General features: G+C 44.8%; 1 protein-coding gene across 2 annotated transcripts in view; it reads right to left on the bottom strand.

Moving 5' to 3' along the window:
• abl1 (c-abl oncogene 1, non-receptor tyrosine kinase) overlaps nt 1–17,442 on the bottom strand; it is a 56,885-nt gene that overhangs the window by 30,721 nt on the left and 8,722 nt on the right. The window contains exon 1 of one of the 2 annotated variants that reach the window (XM_062988985.1): nt 3,047–3,272. The exons of the other annotated variant lie outside the window; for it this stretch is intronic. Within the exon in view, the coding sequence (XP_062845055.1) occupies nt 3,047–3,128 (82 nt within the window). The 5' untranslated portion in view covers nt 3,129–3,272. Of the gene's footprint in view, nt 1–3,046; nt 3,273–17,442 lie in introns of those variants that run through there. 2 annotated transcript variants of the gene reach the window in all.

The raw sequence follows: 17,442 nt of genomic DNA, 5'->3' as shown, positions 1-17,442 counted from the left end.
GTCCATACTTGGTGTAACTCTGTTACACTAGACTTAGGCATTCTTCACCTACCCATGAAAAAAATGACTAAAAGATAAGGTAAGGTGCTCGGTAGGCGCTGTGGTAAAATTCAATAGGCCATTACCGCCGATTTCCACTGAGAGGTGCACTTGTCAGTGTGCTCCAAGTGCTGGTCCCAAGCCCAGACATTAATAAAAAGAGTTGTTTTAGGAAGGCCGTATGGCATGTAAACAACTGCTGTTTTCATTATGCAAACAGGACATGTAACAAACGAATGTCTTTATTTGACAACCATGGGTAGAACCGACCCAAACTGCTTGTTTCTTTAACTATTAAAATGCTTCAATAAGGCCGCGCAGTGGTAAAAACACACGCTGGAACCAGAGCTGGGATCTCGAATACATCGTATCGAATCTCTAAGGCTGAGCGGCCACGTGAACAACGATTGGCCTGTCGTTCAGATGTGCGGGACTAAGCCAGATGGGGTCTCTCTCTCCCATAACTGGTGCAATTACGACCTCTGCTGGCTGATTGATGGAGCCTGCACAGAGATGAGAAAAGAGTGCTCTCAGGGTGTGTCTCTCTGTACACAACGCTGAGCTGCACTGCACTCGTCAAAGTGTAGGTGATAAGATGCATACGGCATGCAGCCCACGTGTCGGAGGGGGCGTGGGTTAGCTTCGTCCTCCTCAATCAGAGCAGGGATCGGCATCGGTGGAGAGGGAGCATGACGCAATCGGGCAATTGGACGAGCTAAAAAGGGGAGAAAAGGGGGAGAAAATGCATAAAGGAAAAAAAAAATGCTTCAATAAGCTTGTGGAAGATGCAGTCCTGTGTAAATTTTATTTGCAGGACAGTAGGTACATTATCGTTAGGTTTAAATTCCTCACCTACTCTCTTCTAAACATACTACTGGACAATGTGGCTAACCCTAGACTTCAGATATATATAGTTGCACTGCAGTGATTCATAACAGACCTTTCCAGCCCAACAACATTCCCTAAGAGCATAGTTCGACCCCTTGCGGGTCTCTTCCGGGCCTTATGTTTTTGGGACCAGAAGTTCCTCAAGATGACCAAGAAGTTTCCAAGAAGTGACATCCCTGACTTTCCCTTTATAATGCTTGTAGAAGTCACCAGTTGGAGACCATCATAATTAGCCCTAATGAGTAGGGCCCTAATACTTTCCTGGCTTGTCCTTTTGCGGCGCAGCACAGGAACGATCACATGTATAGAGAAGCACACTTTTCGAAGAGAAGCATACTCAATACGTAAACACACATCAAACATTGTCAGCACACTACACCACAGAAATGTTAACACTAACTTAATTGCTGTATGGTTGCTAGGACCATTTTGAATTTCACAGGAAATTGCATATTTTACGGGAAACGGCTCATTTCACAATGCGATTTTCACGGCAGCGAATTTGGTAGGGCCTTAATAATAAGAAATTAGGAGGCATGCTTCAAAGCTGAATGATGCTGCAGGACTTTCTACACCAGTGTGGCATTTGGAGCTTCCCCAGGTGATTTTGAAAATGGTCAGTATAAATAAAAAGTCAAGGGTCTCAGCTGACCTAGTAAGTTTGTGACACTATAAAAATCGATAAGAGTAGCCTAGAGGCAAATGGAAAAGTAGGTTGTGGGTTTGAAACCCGGCTTTGCCATTGAGCCACCGTTGGGCTTCAAGGGCGCCATACGACAGCTGACCCTGCGCTCTGGGGCCCAGCTATACACCGATCAACCATAACATTAAAACCACCTCCTTGTTTCTACACTCACTGTCCATGTTATCAGCTCCACTTACCATATAGAAGCACTTTGTACTTCTACAATTACTGACTGTAGTCCATCTGTTTCTCTGCATACTTTTTTAGCCCCCTTTCACCCTGTCCTTCAATGGTCAGGACCAACACAGGACCACCACAGGACCACTACAGAGCAGGTATTATTTGGGTGGTGGATGATTCTAAGCACTGCAGTGACACTGACATGGTGGTGGTGTGTTAGTGTGTGTTGTGCTGGTATGAGTGGATCAGACACAGCAGCGCTGCTGGAGTTTTTAAACACCGTGTCCACTCACTGTCCACTCTATTAGACACTCCTACCTAGTCGGTCCACCTTGTAGAGGTAAAATCAGAGACGAGTAGGTTGGTGGACTATTCTCAGTCCAGCAGTGACGGTGAGGTGTTTAAAAACTCCATCAGCGCTCCATCGTCACTGCAGTGCTGAAAATGATCCACCACCCAAATAATACCTGCTCTGTGGTGGTCCTGACCATTGAAGAACAGCATGAAAGGGGGCTAACAAAGCATGCAGAGAAACATATGGACTACAGTCAGTAATTGTAGAACTACAAAGTGCTCCTATATGGTAAGCAGAGCTGATAAAATGGAAACAAGGAGGTGGTTTGAATGTTATGGCTGATCGGTGTATATAAGACACCCTAGATGATGATAATGGACGTGTTTGTCCAAGTGACTTGAAAGATCCAAATTTGTAAAGATTTTTAGACAAAGAAGTGGATTCCAATCAGGTAGGTACCTACCATGAAGAGTTTCTGAAGTTATTAAACACCCAGAATAGCCCCAACATAAACGTCTTCCAACTTATATTAAGTCAAATGTAGCGTATTTATACAAATACTAGTTGACAGTGTAAACAATGTATTGAGGCCCATTGCGAGTGTGAATTTCTATCCACAGCTGAGTTTGCTTACACAGAACACATACACAGGAATACACGGGAGTCAGATTTCCTAGTATTCTCTCCTCCCTGACTTTTTTTTTTCTTCCTTTCCTTTCTTCTGCTGTGAGCCAGAGCGTCTGGCTTTGCTCTTTCGGTCGCTCTCTCCCCCTCCTCCATTTCTCAAACGACAGGAGAGCTCGGAGGCCTAGAGAGGTGCCGAAGCCTATTATTTCCCCCCAAGCCATCCGGTAAACCGGGAGTTCTCCGGCAGTTCCCCCACCGTCATTCGGAACCGACGTCGATCGCCCCCCACACGCGCGCCATGCCGCACTCCCACAGGAGCCCCGAAATCTTACCTTTGAGGTTATAGGTGGAGGTCGAGAGGCCTTTTTTCGATTTGCAGCCCACCAATTTCAGGCAGATTTCCAACATTTTCATTTGATTTCTTCACCACGACTTGTAAGAAAAATCGCACCTGGAACATCCAAAAGTTCACGAGAGCCCAAACCAATAAAAAGTTTCCAAAAGGCTAAATCGGCATCCAAAGGAATCGAGAAAAACGCATAAACCAGCTTTAAAACGTCCGAGCTGCTATCCACATCCGAAAACACCACAGCTGTATCCACTTTATGACTTAAGGATCTACCGACTTTCCAGTCTGAGAGGCTCCATTTCCCCTTCCTTCCAGTTTCTCTCGAAATCGTTCGCCGAGGGGAGAGAACGACCCATCCGAACACAGAAACTTCTCCCAACTGTCGTCCGGGACCGAATTCAACAATCGGACTCGGAGACGTTTCGTCCCGATAGAGCCATACTGATGTCCGGCGAGCGCAATAGCGGGAGAAGCCGAGCGCTGGTGCTGCTTTCTGCCAACAAAGGGCCCCTTTCAGGCTCTGCCTGGTGGACTGTATGACATCAGCCGGGTAGATCCTCCCACTTCTTGAAAACACACACACACACACACACACACTCCTTTAAACATACACACACACACACACATACTTTCGAATACACACTCGAAGCAGACAAAATATCAGCTGCGAATCAAGCCTTAGGAGATGATAGGTTGTATCAAGGCTGGAGCAGGAACCTTTGTTTTGTAGGATAGACTACACTCGCAGTGCATGATTTTAAGTAGCCCCTACCCCCACAACCCCATCCTGGCTACTCCCTCCTCCCCCCACTGTCCCTCACTTAATCTAGTTTCAAATGCTTACAGCTTTTGAGCATTGTACCTAGAACTGGAAAAGGTCAGTGAGAGAGTATTCAGCCTTTATATAGCCTGTATATATACAACACACCGGTTAGGCATAACACTAGACCACCTTCCTAATATTGTGTTGGTCCCCCTTTTGTTGCCAAAACAGCCCTGGCCCATCAAGCAATGGACTCCACTACTAGACCCCTGAAGGTGTGCTGTGGTATCAGGCACCAAGATGTCAGCAGCAGATCCTTTAACTCCTCTAAGTTGTGACGTGGGGTCTCCATGGATGAGACTTGTTTATCCAGCACATCCCACAGATGCTCGATTGGATTGAGATCTGGGGAATTTGGAGGCCAAGTCAACACCTCAAACTCGTCGTTGTGCTCCTCAAACCCTTCCTGAAGCGTTTTTGCTTTGTGGCAGGGAGCACTATCCTGCAGCCATCAGGGAACACTGTTTCCATGAGAGGGTGTACATGGTCTGCAACAATGCTCAGGTAGGTGGTACGTGTCAAAGTAACATCCACATGGACAACAGGACCCAAGGTTTTCCAGCAGAACGTTGCCCAAAGCATCACACTGCCTCCGCCGGCTTGCCTTCTTCCCATAGTCCAACCTGGCGTCGTGTGTTCCCCAGATAAGCGACGCGCACACACCCGGTCATCCACCTGACGTAAAAGAAAACGTAGAAGACGATTCATCAGACCAGGCCACCTTCTTCCATTGCTCCGTGGTCCAGTTCTGATGCAGGGGTCAGCATGGGCACCCTGACTGGTCTGCGGCTATGCAGCCCCATACGCAACAAACTGTGATGCACTGTGTATTCTGACAACTTTCTATCAGAACCAGCATTAACTTCTCGTCTGTTGGATCGGATCACACGGGCCAGTTTTCGCTCCCCACGTGCATCAATGAGCCTTGGCTGCCCATGACCCTGTCGCCAGTTTACCACTGTTCCTGACCATTGCAGACTGGGAACATCCCACAAGAGCTGCAGTTTTGGAGATGCTCCGACCCAGTCGTCTTTCCATTACAATTTAGCCCTTGTCAAACTCCCTCAAATCCTCACGATTGTTCATTTTTCCTGCTTCTAACATCAACTTTGAGGATAAAATGTTCACTTGCTGCCTAATATACAGGTGCCGTGATGTTTGTTTGTTTGGGTTTATTGCCATATTAGCAACACATTGGCTATTTTATGGCATAGACATTTTTTTTTAGATCCTTACTATTAGAAATGTATTAAAAAACATGAAAATAAATAGTAAAAAATAATTATAAAAAGTAATAGTAAAAAAAATATGCTCAGATAATTTGTTTAAAATTTAGACTTTCTAAAAAGTGAAGAATTTTAGAAGGAGAAATCTTCTCGAACAGTTCTTTTATGTTCTCAACCCTGTAAAAATGGTCTCTGATGGCTGAAACTGTAGGACATGCTAATAAAATGTGTTTAATTGTTTGGGGTGTACCACAGAATTGGTGCCGTGATGAAGAGATAATCAGTGTTATTCACTTCACCTGTCAGTGGTCATAATGTTATGCCTCGTCGGTGTATTTGTTTATGCTTTAAATTTAGGTTTTGTTTGTGGAAAGACAAGCTTTCTGAAAAGTCTCTCTGCGTATGAGGTATGACCACTTTTGAGTCTGAAAAGAAGCTACCTGCTATTATGGGATGGCAGTAAGACAAAGGCATTACTAAAAGTAATTCAGTAGTAAATCTCATGGAAAACTTAGTAAAAAGCCCAGTTTGATTCCCACACAAGATGTAACTCCTAGATAAAAGTCATTTCTATGCTGAGAACTGTCTTCATGTCCATATGGAAAAGAGCTATTCAAATAGCTGGAGATGACATCACAAGTCCCTACCCCAGACGAGTGAAGTCTCCAGACAGCCGGGAACCTGGGTCGCTCTCGAGCCCAGAGACACGCTGGCCGGCTAATATATTCTCTCGGGTTTCCACTGCTCAGAGAGCCGAAACGACTGCGAATAGGACAATAAAACAATTCTACCTTTGTAGTCCGGCCAAGGAATAAAAACTGAGGTATTAAGAGCCAAACCACCCAAACTGCAACCAGAGCTCGATGCCTTCCAGCTTCCCCACTGTATTCACAGCAGAAATGATCTCGGTTGAAAGGAAAACGGGGTCATTCATGCTAAAAAGCTACATTTGTATGCTAAAACAATTACATAAAATACAATATGCTAGTTTATTCCCCCAATTTTTCTCCCCTAATCTAGTCGTGTCCAATTACCCTGATTGCGTCCTCTATACTGATTCGACCCTTCACCGCTGACTGAGGACGCCTCTCAGCTGACATACGCCCCCTCCGGCACGTAGTCAGTACAGACTGCATTTTTCACCTGCACGAGTCGAGTTCATACACTTGACGGGCACTGTGTACGGAGGGCCACACCCCCATCAGCGTTATTCCTCAGCCCTGTGCAGGCGCCGCAGTCGCACCAGTTATGAGGACCTATGATCCGACTTTCTTACCCTCTAACCCTGAACAGCAGCCAATCGTTGTTCATGCTGCCGCCCGGCCCAGTCGGAAAGGCAGAGCTGAGATTCGATACGATGTATTCGAAACCCCAACTCTGGTGCGCTAGCGTACTTTACCGCTGCGCCACCTGAGCAGCTAATATAGTAAACTTGAACATTTGGTAATCAAAGCACTTTATTATAACATTTCTTTAAGGCGCTAGCGGTTTTCAACTTTTTTGACCAACTTTGTTTGAAGTCCTGACAATTTAGCATAAACGTTAGCCAAAATGCTATCAGTTGCTGTGTCATCCTTTAAAACTTTACATAAAACTTTGCTTAATATTACAGAACTACACTAGTCTTGTCAGAAAGAGCTTTAATATATCAAGTGAATCTTAATTATGATTAGCATGTTGCCGCTCAGGTGGCACAGCGGTAAAAACATACGCTGCAACCAGAGCTGGGATCTCGACTACATCGTAAGAGAAAAGTTACATATAGATATATATATATATATTTTTTCTTTATGCATTTTCTCCCTTTAAGCGCGTCCAATTGCCCCATTGCATCATGCTTCCTCTCCACCATGGCCGATCCCTGCTCTGATTGAGGAGAACAAAGCTAACCCACGCCCCCTCCGACACGTGGGCAGCAGCCGTATGCATCTTATCACCTACGCTTTGACGACTGCAGTGCAGCTCAGCACCGTGTACGGAGAGACACACCCTGACAGCACTCTTTTCTCATCTCTGTGCAGGCGCCATCAATCAGCCAGCAGAGGTCGTAATTGCAATGGCTTGCAAAGTCCTGCCCATATAAACAACAGGTCAATCGTTGTTCGTGTGGCCGCTCAGCCTTAGCCGGCAAGCAGAGCTGAGACCCGATACGATGTATTCGAGATCCAGCTCTGGTTCCAGCATGCGTTTTTAAAAGAAAAATAGAGAAGCCTAAATAGAGAACTGTCACCGGCGACCCTAAAGTAGTACATGGATTCGCACTGGTATGTCCACGTCCATGAGGCAGGACGGTTCTTCCTGCTGACATTACTAAAGAAGACGATGCTTTATTCAAAAACATTGGTCTCAAAGCAAACATAATAACGAGACAGTAAAACCTTGTGACTTTAAAACCCCCATGTGAGAAACTATAAAAGCTCCCAAACTGCACAGAGCACCGAGGGAAGGTTCAGAAGAAGAAAAAGGAGGAGGAGGTTTCAGACGGAGAAACATGAAGCACATTGTTCGGTGATGAGCTCATCGTAGAATCACTTCATTACGATTTATATAATGCCACGCTCGGTATGTTAACTGTTAGCTGACGTACGAAGTATGGACTCCTGCCCTTGCACTTTTTCCCCCCCAAAAGAAACCATTCTTTTTCCAAACCCTAGGACACAAGCGCTGAACTTTCTGCTCCCTTATTAGTCCTATATGACCTGAAAATGCATTTTAAAAGCATTTGATCAAATAAAAGTCAGCAGGGTTTTAACTTGGGTTGGGGTGCAGGGAGCCTCAATGAAGTCACTATTTCGCAAGGATAAAATTCATAAAGAGCCACATATAAAACGCTCGGTCCGTTTAAAAGATCAAAGCAAGAGAGCAAGGGTGTCACTTCATAAGTGTTCAATGCTTCGTTTACCACAAGGTCAGATACCACAACGTTTAAGCCTTTCCCGTGATTCGAAGCTTTAAAAAACAATACACAATTATGGTGGACAACATCGAAAGTTTATTTGCATGCAGTTTTCTATTGTATTAATGTACACTGCCTGGCCAAAAAAAGGTTTATATTATGTTTCAGCTGGCAACAAGTTATTTAACCCTAACTGATGCAGTGAGTAGCTTCTCATTTGTTAAACAACCATGTGGAAAGACACATCCTGTGGTCGTGGAAAAGACGTTAATCTGTTTCAATAGGGTCAAATTATTGGCATGCATCAAGCAGAGAAAACATGTAAGGAGAAGCTAAAACTACTAAAATCAGGTTAAGAACTGTTCAACGCATTATTATTATAGTGGAAGGACAGTGAAAAGCGGAAGGACAAAAAAACTTGAATGATCGTGATCGGCGATCACTTACACGTTTGGTGAAATCAAATGGTAGAAAAACTACAGTAGAACTCAGGGAGATGTTTAATAGTGACAGTAAGAGCATTTCCACACGCATAATGCGAAGGGAACTCAAGGGATTGGGACTAAACAGCTGTGTAGCCTTAAGAAAACCACCTGTCAGTGAGGCTAACCGGCAAAAACGGCTTCAATTTGCTAGAGGGCATAAAGATTGGACTCTGGAGCAATGGAAGAAGGTCATGTGCAGGGCTCTAGACTAACTTTTTGCACTGGTTGCACTGGTGCGCCTAACTTTTTTTCTTAGGTGCACCAGCACAAAAGTTAGGTGCACCCTAATTTTCGACCGCATCGCATTTAACACCGCAGTTTTACAGGTTCACTTTTTTTTCGCTGTCCATATAGGCAATATTGACTTGTAAATGATGAACTAACAATCTGGTCAACATGGCCTCGTCTGATGATCTGTTTGCTGCTGCCTGCCGCTGAAAGGCAGTGGGGAGAGGGGACACTTGGGCAGTGCATTTATTGGGGCACGTAATGTGTTTTATAGATGCATTGTGCTTTTCAGCCTTTCAATTCGAAATTTATTAGAACCAGTCTCAAATACACTATTGCCGGCCATGGTCTTCCCATCCTCTTTACAGTTAATTATAGTATTATAGTCTAATTATAGTACACTATTATAAAAATTATAACAATAATAATAGAGTAAATGTGTGTATGTATGTGTGTCTATCTATTTATATGTGTGTGTATATTTAAAATTATATGTATATATATATATTTGTGTGTGTATGGGGCTCTAGAGTGTTAGTGTAATCTTAAATGCAGTGCATTATATTATCGGCTTTACTGGATCTTTTACACAGATTCCCAAAATCACTTGCGGTGCACTTACTGCGGTACACTTATTCTAATATTTCACTGTCTTTTAGTTATTTTTATATTTTACTTAACGAAAATATTGTGGTGTTTTTACTTTCGCTATCGCCGCACTTTACCGCTAGCATTAGCCTATTGCTACTAGAGGGTCGGCTCACCACTGTCCGGGATGTTACAGGTCTCTTGCTGTGTGGTGATGGAGGTGTGGGAATAAAAGCACACGACAAGGTAGACTTCACTGTCTAGCTCCAGAAACCGAACTTTAATGCTGGGACTGTCCGGCGAGTCTCATATACAAAACTAAACCAACTGAACGTCGAAACGCAAACCTGGTGCTGCATTCTGATTGGCTGAGCTGAATGTCGCTCACATATCGCCGCTACAATATTGTCCCGCCCTTCACTGTCTCTGATTGGTTTAGACCATGATACGGGCCTGATGTGTGTCTGTTGTACCACAGGGAGACTTTCAGAGTAGCGGAGACTTCTTTCCCCTTGAACGGCTGGTCGTACCGGTGCGACCTCAGATTTTTTTTAGTCGCACCATTGAGAAATTAGGTCGCATGTGCGACCAAATTGGTCGCACTCTAGAGCCCTGATGTGGTCTGATGAGTCCAGATTTACCCTGTTCCGGAGTGATGGGCGCATCAGGGTAAGAAGAGAGGCGGCTGAAGTGATGCACACATCATGCCTAGTGCCTACCGTACAAGCCTGTGGGGGCAGTGCTATGATCTGGGGTTGCTGCAGTCGATCAGGTCTAGGTTCAGCAACGTTATGTGCCCAAAGAATGAGGTCAGCTGAGTACCTGAATATACTGAACGACCAGGTTATTCCATCAGTGGATTTTTTCTTCCCTGATGGCACGGGCATATTCCAAGATGACAATGCCAGGATTCATCGGGCTCAGACTGTGAAAGAGTGGTTCAGGGAGCGTGAGACATCGTTTTCACACATGGATCGGCCACCACAGAGTCCAGACCTGAACCCCATTAAGAATCTTTGGGATGTGCTGGAGAAGACTTTGCGCAGTGGTCCAAATCTCCCATCATCAATACAAGATCTTGGGGAAAAATTAATGCGACTCTGGACAGAAATAAATGTTGTGACATTGCAGAAGCTTGTGGAAACGATGCCACAGTGAATGCGTGCCGTAATCAAAGCTAAAGGCGGTCCAAAGAAATATTAGAGTGTGTGACCTTTTTTTTGGCCAGGCAGTGTGTTTTAGTTTGAAACTAAAAAGCTCCGGCGATGCTCATCCTTCGGAGACATGAGAAGATAAAAAATTGAAATAGGTTCATGAAACCTTACTGCAATCAAATGGTAAATTAAACCATATTAAAGAGAGCCGCTCAGGTGGCGCAGCAGTAAAACACGCCAGGCTGGGCTGAGCGGCCACATTGTTCGGCCACGACGATCGGCCTGTTGTTCATATAGGGGTGGGATATTAATAGCCGCATAGGGACTGGCTGATTGATGGCGCCTGCACAGAGGCGGGGAAAGAGTGCGCTGATCAGGGTGTGTCTCTCCGTACACAGTGCTGATCTGCACTGCACTCATCAAAGTGTGGGTGACGAGATGCATACGGCTGCAGCCCACGTGTCGGAGGGGGCGTGGGTTAGCTTCATTCTCCTCGATCAGAGGAGATGCCTCAGTCAGGCATTTATGTCAGCAACAAGTGGTTAACACAGAGCGGCAAAGCTGTGCATGTGCATGATGTGGTAGGTAGCGCAGCAGCAAGGTAGCGTGGCACCACATCTCTGCCAGTGCTGGTCCCAGAACCAGTGCTCAGTCAGAGATTTGGCAAATCGTTTTTTTTCCAGCAGCTGTCCCAGTTTTCCTGGTTTACCAGCCAAACCATTACATAATTTAATAAGCAGGCGTAATAATGCACAGTGGAAAAAAATATACAGACACATTTAAGGATCTTACCTTTGATTTGGTTAACATACACTGTACGATCAAAAGTATGTAGACGCCTGAGAAAGCTTCTTGTGCATCTCAACACTGAGCTGTTCTGCTAACCCACCCACCACTTTTGCCACTACTACGGCCTCTACTTACTGGAAAGGCTTCTTTCCGTGATTTTGTAGTGTGTCTATGGGAATTTGTTTCAAAACTTTGATGTTATAAACCTGGCTGAAACACTTGGATGATTAGAATGTCCACATCTGGCTGTGTGTCCACACTATTCAAAGTCAGCCTTCTATGAACAGCACACAGCAGAACAACATGATATAACAGACTCTGCATTGGATTATAGGGGTGCAGCGATTGGTCGAAGTAAACGATGACATTGATGCTAAAAATGGCTTTGACGTTAATATTTTAAACCAGTGCATCGTTTTTAAACCGTTTAGTAATGTTCTTATTTAAATTTCTACAACGGCCGCTAGCACACCAGAGCTGACATTTCGAACTCTTCGGTTCGAAACTCAGCTCTGCTATCCGGCTGGGCGGCTACATGGACAATGTTTGGCCGTTGTTCATACAGGGTGGGGACTGGTTAGGGACCTCATAATTGATGCAATTACGACTTGTGCTGGCTGATTGATGGTGCCTGCATAGAGTGGAGGAATATTGCATTAATCAGGGTGTGGCTCTCCGTACACAAAGCTGATCCGCATATGAACTCGCCTCGTGCAGGTGAAAAGATGCAGTCGGCTACTGCACACGTGTCGGAGGGGGCGTGTGTCAGTCTCGCTCTCCTCAATCAGAAGTGGAGATCAGCATCAGTAGAGAATCGTAATGCAATCGGGTTGTTGGATATGACTAGATTGGGACCAAAATAGAAAAAATACAAAAAAATAAAGGGGAGCTAGGGTTGGGTGACATTGCCGATTTTCATACCGTCATACCATCTTCATAATATACCGCGGTATACGGTATTACCGCGGGGGGCGGGGGGGGGGGGGGGGGGGGGGGGGTGCGGACGTCTCTCTGTTAGTAATGGGTCGTTCGCGAGTGATCCGATTCTATTGAACGGCTCTTTCAAATGAACCGAGTCGCATCTCTGGGGATCGACAATTTATTGTCGGAATTCAAATCCGAAATCCGAGTATCGCGAAGAGTGAGCGCGACACACACACACAGAGATAATATTATATTGTATAAACTTGCACAAGTGTGTTTTTTTTTTTGCAAGTTCGGGCTCGTCAGTGAATGTAACCGTATTCGGAACACGGAGATGTTATAGTGACATGCTACCTCGTTGTGCCACCCCATCCCATGGTTTTGAACGGCAAGATACTAACTGTTAGCTTAGCAAGCAAAACCCGATGGAATCGCTGTCTAAGTAGCGTGTTCGAATAACCTGCCTTATAATAAGTCATTGACTTAATAGAATCCTCTCTACTGAGGCAGCTGCCTATGAAGGCAGTAAGACAGCAAGGCAGCTCACTAGGTGTTTGGACACACCCTATGCAGAGCGCTCCTTAGCTTTTGTGTTATCGCCTCAAAAAGTGAGCACCCCCACAACCAATCAGTGAGCTCCAACCGCCTACAACTCCCGCCCCTCCCTTATTGTGGATGCGCGCAGGTCTTAAAGTCTCCGTTTACAAGGTGGACCTTGAGCAGAAATTTGGCGCTTCACATTTTTTAAATACCGTCAACATTTTTAAATACCGCGGTATACCGTAACACCGTCATACCGCCAAACCCTAAGGGGCGCTGTACGACGGCTGACCCTGCGCTCTGACCCCAGTCTCCAAACAAGCTGGGATACGTGAAGAAAGAATTTCATGGTACTGTACACGTGTATATGTATATATGACAAAGTATATCTCTCTAAAAGATTTTTAAATGCTATTGTCCTTGTAGCTGCTACATTAACTCATTATTAAAGCCATACAATTGTCTGTCTGCTACCTCAGAATTTCTATTAAGTAAGTTTTGAGTAAATGTGTAGGCTAGAATCTAATTCTGTTTTTACTGTACACTGGACTCGACGAGATACGCTTGGTTCTATTTTATTTCCGCTATAATGTGACATTTCCTTTAATTCAACGTGTTTATCCTTAAAAAAATGTATTTATTTAATTTCAAATGAACAATGAACAGCCGCTTCGTTCGGCGCTCTGCTCGAGCGGTGCAGTAAAACGTCATCAAAGTGCGAATATGAGACGAATCTGCATTATAGCTGGAGGTTCTGTTGTGTCAAAAACAACCTAGGGGCGGCACGGTGGCTAAGTGGGTAGCACTGTCGCCTCACAGCAAGAAGGTCCCGGGTTCGATCCCCAGGTGGGGCGGTCCGGGTCCATTCTGTGTGGCGTTTGCATGTTCTCCCCGTGTCTGCGTGGGTTTACTCCGGGTGCTCCGGTTTCCTCCCACAGTCCAAAGACATGCAGGTGAGGCGAATTGGAGATTCGAAATTGTCCATGACTGGTAGTCTAGTTTAACAAACAAACATAAGCCTAGAATTTACACAGTTCCACGGGACCATGGAACGCATTAACAGGTTTCCAAAACATCCTAATTGGAAAAAATACCTTGAAACTCAACGCCTTTAAAACTGAACACCGGTCCCAGAACCAAGTGACGTCGAGTTTCAAGGTACCTCTGTATTTCAAATAAAAGAAGTGTAAATAAGATGCTGAATTTGATTTTTTTTTAGAGGAAAATTAATCGTTTAGACTAATCGACTAATTGGTAAAATAGTCAATAGATTAATCAATAGAAAATTAGTCATAAGTGGCAGCCCCACTGGATTCATTCTGTAACTTCCCTCCGGCAACAGAGGTGGTTCACAGTCTGCAAGCATGCATCGACCGGCCGGATCACGTGACCGTGTTTATTCAGGTCTCATTTTTAGCTCAGGTTTCCTCACTAGCATAGCGGTATTAAATTTAAAGCCACCAGTTGTGACTTCATTTTCTTTTTATTTTCTTTATGCATTTTCTCCCCTTTTTCTCCCTTTTTAGCGCGTCCGATTGCCCGATTGCGTCATGCTTCCCGATCCCCGCTCTGATTGAGGAGAACGAAGCTAACCCACGCCCCCTCCGACACGTGGGCAGCATGCTGCATGCATCTTATCACCTACACTTTGGGTGTGTTCGAAAAGCTAGTGTGCTGTCTACATAGGCAGCATTTTACGTCATCCTGTGCGCGCTCCCGAGAAGGAGGCTGTTCGAAATCCTAGATGCCTTAAAATCCTCACTTCTGAGGCATCTTAATATTTCAATGTTATTTTGGCTCAAGAACGAGTGAGCATCCGACGCTGCCTTAGTGATCAAGGCAATCCCAGCATTCATGGCTGACGGGGCGGAGAAACGAGTGGAGTTATTTTCAAACGTAAATAAAATATTACTGGTTTTTAACTTGTATAAACTTGTACCGAGTGTTTTTATTTGCAAGTTCGGGCTTGTCAGGAAATTTAACCGTTATCGGTACATGAAGGGAGATGTTATTGACGTTAGCGTGCTATGCTACCTCAGTTTATTGGTTTTAATGGCGAGATGCTAAATGCTAAACGCGAAATGCTAAACCCGATGGAATCGCTATCCAAGTAGTGCGTTCGAATAACCTGCCTTATAAGTCACTGACTTATTAGAATCCTCTCTACTAAGTCAGCTGCCTATGTAGACAGTAAGACCGCAAGGCAGCTCCCTAGGTTTTCGAACACACCCTTTGAGTGCAGTGCAGCTCAGCGTTGTGTACGGAGAGGACACACCCTGAGAGCACTCTTTTCTCATCTCTGTGCAGGCACCATCAATCAGCCAGCAGAGGTCGTAATTGCACCAGTCATGAGAGAGAGAGAGAACCCATCCGGCTTAGTCCCGCCCATATCTGAACAACAGGCCAATCGTTGTTCATGTGGCCGCTCGGCCTTAGCCGGTAGGCAGAGCTGAGATTCGATACGATGTATTCGAGATCCAGCTCTGGTTCCAGCATGTGTTTTTACCGCTGCGCCACCACCCATACATCCTTATGGGAAAAAATACCTTGAAACTCAACGCCGGTCCCAGAACCTACTGACGTCGAGTTTCAAGGTACCGCTGTATTTATAAACCCTGTTTACATTTTGTTTTGTGCCATATTATAATCCCACACAGTTTGTTTTTAAAATAAAAGAAGCTTAAATAAGATGCTAATTGGTAAAATAATCATTGATTTATTGATAGAGAAATAGTAATTAGTTGCAGCCCTACTGGATTCATTCTGTAACTTCCCTCCGGCAACAGAGGTGGTTCACAGTCTGCAAGCATGCATCGACCGGCCGGATCATGTGACCGTGTTTATTCAGATCTCTTCTGAGAATTTCGTCTGGGCATCTTCAAGGAATGAAGCAGCCTTTTTAGCTGACGTTTTCTCACTAGCATAGCGGTATTACATTTAAAGCCACCAGTCGTGACTTCATTTTCTAAACACAAATGGAATGACGTGGCAGAAAACTCAAGCAATTACTATTCAAGAGTCCTGATCAGGGATGTCCCGATCCGATCTCAAAGATCGGAATCGGGGCCGATCAAGGCATTTTTTAACTGATCGGTATCGGCTTTACTAAAGCCGATCCTAAACCCGATCCTTTGTTTTACGTCAGCATGTCCGCTGTGTGGAAATACTTTAAATTGGAAAGTGAAACAAGTCCAACAGTGAAGTGTAATGTCTGCAATGCGAGCGTTTCACGAGGCGGTAGGAGCAGAGCTGCGTTCATTACTGTAGAATTTTACTGTTTATATGGTGTGTGAGTCAAGGATCACTCCGGTTTACAAAACAATAACTTTTAATCCGAGTATGAAAACTTCAGGACCGTAACATACAGCTTTTACGAGTTTACTTGTTACAAGACTGAACGACATCTCAGTATCAAGCACTCTGATTGGCTTAGTTATGTAACCGAGCGTCGTAGTGATGCACTCGCTTATATTTATAAAGAAATAAATACACGGTATATTCACAAATTGTCGGGAGCATAACACTTTATTAACTTCTTCTTTTACGGTACCGAATAGCGGACAGCTAGAGTCATCGCGTTAGCCAAGCACGCTATTCCATGCACTATGGAAGCCCCAAAGGGTCAAAACACACTCACTTCGCGTAGAAACGTCCATCAAACCATTGTCACAATACAACCACAGAAAAGTTTGTTACAGTTGCAACACGGCAGGCAATTTTTTTCCTACAGCACTGCAGAGCTATTCAGTTGTTAAATGTATACATTGGATTAATTTGAATTGTTTGTTTGTTTATTAGGATTTGGTTACATTCATGACAAGAACGGTAGTTACTCATTACACAAGGTTTATCAGTTCACAAGTTTATATCGAACACAGTCTTGGACAATTTAGTAACTTCAATTCACCTCACTTGCATGTCTTTGGACTGTGGGAGGAAACCGGAGTACCCGGAGTAAACCCACACGGACACGGGGAGAACATGCAAAGAAAGAAACTCCACACAGAAAGGACCCGGACCGCCCCACCTGGGGTTTAATTTGAATAACTGTAATGTACTTGAAGTGTGCACTGTGTGAACAGTATTATCCAGTTCTTATCTAGACCAGGGGTTGCGTATTGAAATATGACGTAAAAAAGAAACAGACCAGAGCGCCTGGTCGTGGACAGCGGTTTCCCGACGACGCAGGGTTTCCGTTTGGACGTTTATCTTCTCCCATCTTTCATCCTTACGGCCCGGCGGAGATGCTTGGAAATGCGAAAGCACAAAGGCTATTGTTTCCGAATCCATGCGTGGGTGCCGTGACCAAATCAAAGCGCCACGGTCACATGGAAGAAATTAGGAGAGGGATGGAGAGCGCAGATAAGGTCAGACTGACTGGGGCCTGTCATGCAGGGCAAAGATGCAGTAAAAGATGCTGAACATAAAAGCCTATTTTATGCTCTTGTAGGCCATGCAAGACCCCGGCTTTAAGTTTAACGGAATTTGAGTACTTGACCGATTTTGCCAAACTGCTTGTACATTTATAAACTGAGCCGTTACAGTGACGTAGTCGTGTGTACACCTTCATAACAAACAGTATTATTATCAAAGAGCCTGAACGTCTACACACTATAACCTGGATCTTTCTCAGTAGCTTTACACATGCCAGTGGGCGGCACAGTGGCTCAGTGGGTAGCACTGTCGCCTCACAGCAAGAAGGTCCTGGGTTCGATCCCCAGGTGGG

The sequence above is a fragment of the Trichomycterus rosablanca genome, chromosome 26 (genome assembly GCF_030014385.1).
Source record: "Trichomycterus rosablanca isolate fTriRos1 chromosome 26, fTriRos1.hap1, whole genome shotgun sequence".
NCBI classification, from domain to species: domain Eukaryota; kingdom Metazoa; phylum Chordata; class Actinopteri; order Siluriformes; family Trichomycteridae; genus Trichomycterus; species Trichomycterus rosablanca.
Note: the sequence above shows the minus strand (reverse complement) of the source record. Positions and strands in the feature narration are given on the sequence as shown.